Source organism: Montipora capricornis, chromosome 13, assembly GCF_036669925.1.
Source record: "Montipora capricornis isolate CH-2021 chromosome 13, ASM3666992v2, whole genome shotgun sequence".
Lineage (NCBI taxonomy): Eukaryota > Metazoa > Cnidaria > Anthozoa > Scleractinia > Acroporidae > Montipora > Montipora capricornis.
In genome coordinates this window covers 5,657,685-5,668,041 of record NC_090895.1, presented here as the reverse complement: position 1 = coordinate 5,668,041, position 10,357 = coordinate 5,657,685, and the positions used below count along the sequence as shown (strand labels likewise).

At 37.6% G+C, this 10,357-nt stretch overlaps 1 protein-coding gene across 1 annotated transcript in view; it reads right to left on the bottom strand.

Moving 5' to 3' along the window:
• LOC138029718 (hemicentin-1-like) overlaps positions 1-10,357 on the bottom strand; it is a 113,312-nt gene that overhangs the window by 59,129 nt on the left and 43,826 nt on the right. The window contains exons 4-6 of the mRNA XM_068877473.1: positions 10,097-10,342; positions 8,306-8,560; positions 1-147 (exon numbers count right to left, since the gene is read on the bottom strand). The exon at positions 1-147 is cut by the window's left edge and continues 99 nt beyond it. Coding sequence (XP_068733574.1) covers positions 1-147; positions 8,306-8,560; positions 10,097-10,342 — 648 coding nt within the window. The remainder of the gene's footprint in view (positions 148-8,305; positions 8,561-10,096; positions 10,343-10,357) is intronic.

Below are 10,357 nucleotides of genomic sequence, written 5' to 3'. Positions count from 1 at the left end.
CTAAGTCAGTTCCATTTGCACACTGTCCATTACTAGTATTGATCCAACACACAGTTGGTCGGGGGATACCAGATACTTGACATGACAAATTCAAATTTCCTCCTTCAGTGATTACCTCATTGGAAATTGGCATAATGAAAGAAGGCACTGAAAGAACAGCAAAAATCATCCATTTTCAGTTATAATATTATTATGTAGGGGAATGCTTCAATGTCACCATAATTCAGGTAGAAGTGGAAGAATCATGTTGGACATGTACTGTATGTAACTTGTACATCACCACCATCATATTTTTAAACCCAGTACTACAAGTATACTGTATACTCAGTAATAAGACAAGTGTATATGCATTAGATTTGCAAACAATATAGACTGCACACGTACATTTAATACATCAGCCAAGGAGATTTTTGCAATAAAATATTATTATTATAATATTATTATTATTGTTATCATTATTTTTTATTATTACTATTATTATTATATATTATTATTATTACTATTACTATTACTATCACTTGTAATCCTTGGCTTGCTTGTTTAGTCTCTGAAGCACCGGGTTTACTTCATTGACAGAACCTTCTCAAGATGCAACCTGATCCCGTAAGAGTAATTTTTTGGAGCTCATCAATGCTGACTGTTATTATTACTATTATTATTATTATTATTATTTTCTTATTATTATTTTTTTTATTATTAGTGGAGCTCCGCGAGCGCACGCGCGGAGCACCATAGGTAAGAGAATATGGTAACCCATCGATGTGAGAAAATTTGGTTTTATAGCCATGACGTCATGAACGTCCGTATGTACGTACGTCTGCCCCTTCATGTATGCCTATGTGATCAGTACACGTAACCATATCACGGGCTCAAGTTTAGAGCTCATCGAGGAGGCAATACTCCATTTGACACTGCAGCTAGTTTACAGCATACATCTAGCACATGGGCATTTTGTTTGAGCATGCGCGAAGGGAATCGAATTATTCGAGTTCAGCGCCATTGTTATTTTGAACGCACTGCCCGTGGGTTTTTAAACGGGCGATCTACACTTTGAAAAATATTTTTTCAACAGAGATGAATGATTTTAATAAAATTACACATTTTTATTTCACTATGGATATTCTTCGAGTTTGTTGGGAGTTCGGATGAGAATATTTTAATGATCAAATTGCGAACAAAACGAGATAAAGGCCCAAAGAAGTGGAGTTTGGCATTTGATTTACCGAAGTTCAAGATGTTCACACGAGAAGACAAATGATGCAGGTTAGTTTGAAGATGTTGAAGCTTTATTGTAATGAATCATAGGGCTGCATATTGACACGATCCTCAGATACACCACCCTTTATGAGATGGAAAGTTTGAATTTGAGCTGATTTTGCTTCAACTTTGAAGTAAGTTTTCATCATAATTCCGCCGGCCCCCAAGCTTTAAATTACTTCAAATAACATTGCGTCTTCTTCCTCTTTGCCGCCGCCAATGGGACTCCAGGCTTTAAAAAATGCGCTGTTTGTAGGATTACAATGTTATTACAACAGCTTTTGGCAAATTTTTATTTGGGAAGTTTTGATAGATTGTCCAAGTCGTGGATCACAAAAGTCTTCTGTCTTGCTGTTCTCCAAGTCTGTTGTGCAGAGCATTTATTTTCATAATGTAGCTGAAATTCTTGATATTTTAACACATTTCAAACAAGAATGCCCAATTGCAACAGAGCAAAAGAGAGAACAGTGAGGGGTAAACACGTAGGTTGGAATCAAAACTAACGCGGTAAAATGTCTGTCTAGTCTGCTTATGTGTGTTTGAAGAGCCCTTCGAATTATGCAACTTTCGCAAGATTACTGACTACGTGAGAGTTCCACACCAAAACAACTTGGTTTCCCCTTATTATTCGAAAGTACTTTGCTGTGACTTTTTGCCATAAACAGCCCAACCGTTTCTCGATCTTTTGACACCGTCTACACGTAAGGCAAGGAAGATAAACTACACAGATAACGACACGTACTCGAAACTTTTCGCCACGTAGACCGCCATTATTTTGGTTGGTTTCTGCTTATGGTGGGCCAGCGGATACGCTCATAAGAGATCTCACAGTCGCTCACGCGCAGACAGAATGCCCCTGTGCTCATACATCTTTGATAAACTCTTTGACCCTTTATACAAAAATTTGGTTTACCAACGGAGTTGATAGTGTAAATTGACCACCGTACAGAGATTCTAAAAGCTGACGTTTCGAGCGTTAGCCCTTCGTCAGAGCGAATCGAGGGATTATGGGTTACGTGTAGTTTTTATAGTAGAGTAGGAGCTATGCTATTGGTGGTAACATGGCAACGTGAAAAGTAGGAATATATTAGTTAAATGAAAAGCGTTCGTTAATACCGTGAGGATTAAGGGTACCGATTTGAAAGATGAATTTTTGTTCCAGATTCTTGCGGCTTTCCGTCGTACCTAGATGTAGGGAAAGGCCGCAGATAGCCATGTGTTTTTTGGAGTGGTTAGGCAGATTAAAATGGCGAGCGACTGGCTTAGATGCATCCTTGTCATTCTTCTCAACATCGCGAAGGTGTTCGCGGAATCGGTCACCTAGTCGTCTACCTGTCTCACCAATGTATAATTTATTGCATAACGTACAGGTTATGCAATAAATGACATTTGCGGAGGTACATGTGAAACGATCGGTGATCTTAACAGATCGCTTAGGTCCCGATATCTTGCTAGTGTTAACAATGAAAAGACAAGTTTTGCATCGTGAGCGCGCGCATTTGAAAGTGCCGGGTTGCTCGTTGGTTTTGAGCGCGCTTCTAACTAAAAAGTTGCCTACGTTTTTTTCGCGTTTGAATGAAATAAGTGGAGGTTGCGAAAAGATTCTACAAGTCTCGGGATCATTTTGGAGTAATTTAAAATTACTAAGAATGATGCTTTTGACTGCGTGATTATGAGGATGGAAAGTGAGGGTGAATGGAATTCTGTCATTCTTATCTTTCTGTGACGTTTGTAGTGACGACTGTCGATCAAATTGTTGGGCGTGATGATGGCCCGCTTTGACCACAGAGACAGGATAGCCACGTTTTTCGAAGAACTGGCACATCTCCTCTGATTTGCTGGAAAAATCGGAGTCATCACTACATAGACGTCGAAGTCTAAGAAATTGAGAATAAGGAATGGAGTTCTTGACATGTGATGGATGTGACGATGAATTCAACAAATAACTGTGTGAATCAGTAGGTTTGTAGTGCACACTAGTACATAGCACGCTCTAATAGAAACTTTGATGTCGAGGAAAGCCAATGAAGTTTCCGAAATTTCCCAGGTATATTTAAGAGCCGGATGAAAAGAGTTGACGGAGGTTATAAATTGATCGAGTTCTTCTCTGCTGGATGAAATAGCGCCGATGCAGTCGTCGATGTAGCGGCCGTAGAGTTCAGGTTTGGGGCCGTTGTACTGATTAAAAAATTGGTGTTCAACATATCCTACAAAAAGATTGGCATGGCTAGGTCCCATTCTTGTGCCCATCGCTACACCATTAATTTGTTTGTAATAGTTGCCGGCGAATGAAAAACAGTTAAGCGTTAAAACTAGTTCGGCAAGGCGGAGGAGCGTTTCCGAGCTAGGTTCTTTGACAGTGCGTTGATCGAAAAAGTGTTTAAGTGCTTTGCGGCAACTTTCAGATACCTCGTTTTATGCCAAAATCCCTAAAGATCTCACTTCCAACAATCAAAAACTTGTCAAAGACACCATTCAAGATCTTATAGTTAATCAAGAATTACCGGACACTGCCACTAATCTCATCATCAACACCCCTAGAACTTCATGCATTTACTTCTTGCCTAAAATTCACAAACCCAACAACCCAGGTCGACCTATCGTTTCTGCCTGTAGTTGCCCCACCGAACTCATTTCTAGCTACTTTGACAGGATTATGACGCCTATCGTCAAATCTTTGCCATCATACATTAAGGTGATTCCCTAGTATTGCACTGCGCATCCTGTTCTGCGCATAACACAGCGTAAGCCCCGTTCGTATTCAGGCATGGCTAAGAGGCTTTATGGTCAAATTTCATGGCTCTTTGTCTCACAAGTCTCAACGGATATTCTAAACAAAAAAATGTTTAAATTAAACCATAAAGACTCGTAGCCATGTGTGAATATTGATTTATGGAACGTGGCCATAAGCATCTCAAAATGGCGACCTTTTGCGCGGGAAAGCTCGCTAGAAAGAAGAATGGCAGTTTTTAGAGCACAGCAATAAAGAGCAAAACAAGAACCTTCTTCAACTCTCACAAAACAAAAAGTCGAGTGATAGCCTTGATGATGCTAAAGAACATTTAAGTCCGACAGTGAAAGTGAAACCTCGCTATCGGGGAGACGTGTTGTCGAGGGGTCGAGCTTGATTTGCTTTCTGTTTTCTCCTAAACGAGGTTGGTGACCTATCTTTTTTTTGTCATAATTTTATTCTCTTACTGATCTTCTTTGCGCTGTAAAAAAATTACAAAAAATTTACGTCAGAAAAAAAGTTACAGGAAAGATAGTATTCATAGCCATCACTCGTGGACACAAAATTGTCTCCTCGAGATCACGCACCCGAAGAACATTTGTAGTCAGTGCCTTTTCAAGACTTGTGCCTGTGCCATAAAACAAACATTAAATTATTCCTTTTGAGCAACACAATTCACCTGTTTTGTTATTTCAAGAATTACGTTAAAGCTGTGCTTCCTGTTCCTGCAAAATGTAGCCTGAACCGATGGAATAAACTTGTCCTTGATAAATGAAGGCGAAATGCTTAAATGAGTAACTTGAGAAATATATGTCTCTCAAACGAGCTTGGTGACCTACAAATTAGATTTCAAATTTCGAGTCACCATAATATAGGGAACAATCGAGGAAAGTTTTAAAAAAATCTTACGACAACTTCTGTTACTAAGGAATCACCTTAAAGACAGTACACACGCACTACAAATTTTCCGCGATTTCAATTTCTCCGGCCAAGACAAACTTATTTTCACCATGGACATTACATCTCTATACACAGTCATTCCTAACAGCGAAGGTCTTCAAGCACTTAAACACTTTTTCGATCAACGCACTGTCAAAGAACCTAGCTCGGAAACGCTCCTCCGCCTTGCCGAACTAGTTTTAACGCTTAACTGTTTTTCAAGCAAGGTCAGACACTCACACACACCTGAATGAGGCTTAATTTTTCGCGCTCTTTCTGCGGCTACACAGCCATCCTACGTCGTGCAACAAAAGCTCTTGACAGTCGATGCTTTTCGTGTTCACGTACGGTTTGGAAAATATCTTTTTCTTGCATTTTCGCTGGTTTCAGTAAATGTTTAACATAATATAGCTGTGGTCAGGACACACTGGTGGCTACGTAGTTATTCAAGTCAAGCATTGGAGTGATATAAACTTAAAGCTGAGTGTTTATTTTGAATTTGTTTTGGGCTGCTTTTTGCTCTGAATTGCAGTTTTTGGTATGTCTTAAGATTTTTAATTTTGAATCTACTAAGGCTGCAAGATGCCTGGACGGCCTTAATGACAGAAGAACAGAAACGAAAGAAGAGAGAAAGAGAACGAGAACGACAAAACGGTACAGCAGTAATAGCTTAAAGTTGGTGGAAGAAGTTACTCCACAAATTCTTTTCTTGGACACGAAACGTTTGTTATTTCTACGGATGAGTTGTTTCAAGTGGATGCATATTTCTAAAAAGTGGTTTAGTCGTTTTTTCCTTTGTTCAGGAATGAAACTCGATTTTTTATTGTTAACGGGAATTAAATAACAATAATCTGTGCTCTTTGGACAGAAATAATCGATCTTTTGCTGGTTTGTTTGGCTTTAAAATGCGAGCGAACAAGACGTTTTTTTACTCCGCTTGCCTAACTGTTTTTCGATGAACCTCGACAAGAAAATTTTGCACTTGTGTTCTAAACATAAAATCACAATGAGTTCTCTTACCCTCTTAAACGTAAGGTGAAATATCACCAGCTTGTGTTTTCAGAAGTTTGTTTAGAGCACGTACAGGTAATTTGTTGGAGATCTTGTTTGAAGTTTGTCATTTCTAGCCAATTCTGGTTCTAAGCCAAGCTGGCGTGTTTCAATGAAATACATCAAAATGTAAATGATCTCGTTTTCAGAGATAAAGTGGAATAAATGAAGTACGATCTGTCACATCACGAGCTATAGTACCTCTGTGAGTTCTAATTTTAGCGTGATTCCCATTCACTGGCTTTTGATCGTCGACTCTGAAATGGCTTCTTTTCTTTTCCGTTCGCTTCCTGAGGATTTGCTTGTTTTCTTTTAAAACTCTTGCGATTCAAAAAATAATAATTGCCTAACTGGTAAATTCGACAATAGATTTCGCTGGAAAAACCACACTGATCCCTTTGTGATTCATGCGATCAGTCGGTTCTTCAGGTGAAATTAACCGTGGAATTGACTAGTTAGGCAGCGAAGAAAATGACATAATTAAGGAAATATCCGGGAAAACCAAAAGGCGGACAGTTCCAACACCTTTTATTTTCACTAATCCTACAGCCAGTAAGAATAAACAAGCCGGGAGCTCAGCTTTTAGGCTTGGCTAAATCTATATATTATTATTATTATTATTATTATTATTATTATTATTATTATTATTATTATTATTATTATTATTAGAAAGTAAAACTAATATCTTCACAACATGTCAGATCATGTGAACATGTACACCTGTACAGAAACGAGTCTGAGCAGAATGCAAAGAATGTGCATGTTTTAGCCTGAGACATACAGCATTGAAGATACGTGTAAATCAATTCTAAAATTCAAAGCAAATAGCTTTAAGTCAATAAACATTATCATCTGATCAGCAACGTACATTAAAAAAAATTATATAAGTATGATGATCATAGAGTTGCAATCATTAGTTGTTGGGCAGCTCTGAGAGAGAGCTCTGGTCCCTCGTCTTTATTGAAGCGAAGGTTTTCTTTGTTTAAGGGGCAGTATCATGGGAATTATCCCATTTATTTTGATCATAAATTTGGTAAATCGATTTTCAGTGACATTTTCAATCTTAAATTGCTGCTGGATCATCACAGTGAGATAAAAATTGACTAAATTTAAAAGAAGAATGAGCCACACTACGTTATTACGGAGTTCATCTAAGATGCAAAGGGAGAATTTGGAAATGTCGGAATGACGTTTTCAAGTTGGCATTCATTTTAATCTTGCGTAACAAAAACACTAAAGTATGTTTCTGTAAGAAGTACCCGTTTTGAAGAAAATTTGGCCATTAACTTTCGCTTGTGATCGGTAAACAGGTCTCCTTTGCTTTTAGGATTTTTACTAACAATCCATGACACTACCCCTTTAAACATAGAAAGGGTCTATGGTGAACAATTCAAATGATAAAGTTATTTGCTCTAAGTTTTAGAATGTTGGTCAGCAACATAAATTTAAATTTACATTATAACATCTTTGCCACACCAGCACAATAAATTTTTGGTGATAATTATGTACATGTAGAAGAAAGTTTAAACTTGCCAGTAGTTTAAGTCTCTACCTACAGAAGTACATTTCTAGGTGCAGGCCATCCTTTTAACTGAGTTTTCTTTAAATCAACTCACATTGTATTGGGAAACAATATTATTGGTTGATTCCAAGACGGTTAGACCTGACAATTACATGTACAGGTGTAGTATGAACCCCCTATTTACACTACAGTGTATTTGTAACAGTAACTTCTTGTACTGGCTCTCTTGGGGTTTATGTATAGGTTTCTCTGAATTCTCTGCATTCCCTATGACTCTAGACCAGTTAATTAAAGAAAACATTTCCCTGCGTAAAGAAGCATCCTCAATCAAAGCTTTTATCTGAATCAATTTATCCTTAGCTTCTAGTAGCAGCTAAATCCTTTTTGCTTTCAGTGATATCATTACCATTATCACCACTGTACACATGAGAGTTATATTTTCTTCATCATCAGTCAGAATTTAATAAGCCTGCATATAGGTGGCAGTATTGTAGGTGTGCGGAATTAAGTTCTGGCGGCGGACCCGCTAATCGCGAGCAGCGAAGCCGCGAGAAATACTCTCGACCAGTCTGTTTTTCCCGTACACTGGTGTGCAGACTATTCAAAAACCCATGGTTTTCGTGCAGGCGGTATTTCAAAGTCCTCCTCTCCATTCTGCTCGCTTTTAGCGGCTTCACCGCCAAAACATTATTCCGCGCACCCACAACACGTGTCAAAATTTTATTTCGCGAGCCTACAATACCGTCAGCTACATTGTATGCAGGCTAGAACTTAATGTGTATATAATGCATTAATTTTGTATTTACCATTAACAGTAACAGCTACTATCCTCCTGTCAGTTCCCAACGTATTGTTTGCCACACATGTGAAGTTAAACACTCCTCTAGTTGTCATTGCTAGGCTCCAAACTCCAAAACTGTTGCTGTCATTCAAGATGCCATTCACATACAACAGGTAAGTATGTACGACAGGTTTACCATCAGCTGAGCAGCTGAAGCTGACAACATCATTCAGACAGACAGTTGTTGCATTTGCCACAAAACCAACAATCTCTGCTTTGACTAAAACCAAATTAGAACATTTTGCAATAGCTCAAGTCAAAAAAGCACAAGTACACTGTAATACATTATTATTAATTTTATAGATAAATTTAATTTATTTATTGTCTATATTGCTCAGAGATTAGTGCCCTCAGTTCATGCATGTATTACTGTACTTCTTGACCATTTTTTCCCCAATTCCTATTAAAGCTCTACATGTACATTGTATAGATTACAATTCACGGCGGTATTACCACATCATTAGGTCTGAAAAAGATGACCAGTTAACATTTATATCTAAGTATGCTGACAGTATCATCAAAGAATCTACATGACACATTCTTAATAGTTCTTTTTAATTCATTCAATTAAAATGCCTGATTAACCTCTAATTTGTAATCAGCAAGGAATCCATTGTTACTTCAGTGATCAAGACAAAAATAATGTTTAACCTCCTTGTCATACGAATTCACCAGCAAGAAGGCACAATGTAATCTAGAGTAACTGGAACATACATGTAGCATCATGTAAAACACAAAGAAGAGGAGAATGCCCCATGACAATAAATACTGCTTTTCCTGTTCTTTCAACCATTTCTGCATGCAAACGTGTCTGGTCATAAGTCCTTGATGCACCTACCTCCACGATGCCACTTTTACAATTAAATAATTGATTAAACACAGGGATGGAGACTTTCAACGAGATCAGCAAGATGGCCATCCAAACAGATTGTACAATGTACATGTATTTATAAATGTAAATTGAAATATTTAAGTAAGCTTTTACATTATAAACAAGTAACTTTTTTTTACTACATGTATATTTCATTCATTTTTAAACAGTTGGAATTTTCTTTGGTTAGAATGTTGAGAAATTACTTCGCAAAATTTACTTCGTTTGTTGGTGAATTTTTGTCTCTGTGTGATAGATAACTGTATGGAGAATGTCAATTTGATGTATATTTCTGCTGGAGATCCTAAAGGGGGAAAGAGAGATAGCATTCAAGTTTCTTTAATTTTCAGTAAATCATCTTTGAGGTACCTCAGAAAGGTCTGTTTGATGGTGGAGATAGTAATAAGATACTGATGCAACAAGTTTGGAGGAGCCCAAATTAGATTTTAAAAAAGTCCTTACCTGCACTTCTGGAATGTTAAAGATCCTGAGAAGATTTAGGGGGAATGAGGGATCCTGTGAAAATCTTTTAAGACCTTTTAGAGGTCCTGCAAAGATCATTCTGTTAAGATCTTGTGGACATCCCATTAAGATCTTTTAAAGATCATGCTAAGATATATTAAGATCTTGTAATAATCCTGTGAGGATCTTTTAAAATCTCTTAAATACCCTGGTAAGATCTTTTCAAGATCCCTAAAGATCCTGGCAAGAAAGTTGAAAGATCCTCACCGATCCTTAAGGATCTTGGCAAGAATGTTCAAAGATCTTTTTAAGATCTTAAGAAAGACCCTCAAAAGATTTTTACCAGGGTATACTAAGTCTAATAATTATGTCATTAAAGTTGTAATTAATTGATTACTTTTTTTATAGACGCAGATCACTTACACTGTACGTCAATTTTTACAGACACTGAAGCATTGCCACATGGATTGCTTGCTTCACATCTGTATTCTCCAGCTTCACTCCTGCTAATATTTCTGAAAACTAACTCAGTTCCATTTGTACGCTGTCCACTACTGGTCTTGATCCAAAACACAGTTGGTAGTGGGGTACCAGTTGCTTGACATGACAAAGTCAAATGTCCTCCTTCAGTGATTACCTCAGTAGAAATTGGTGTAATGAATGAAGGCACTAAAAGAACAGCCA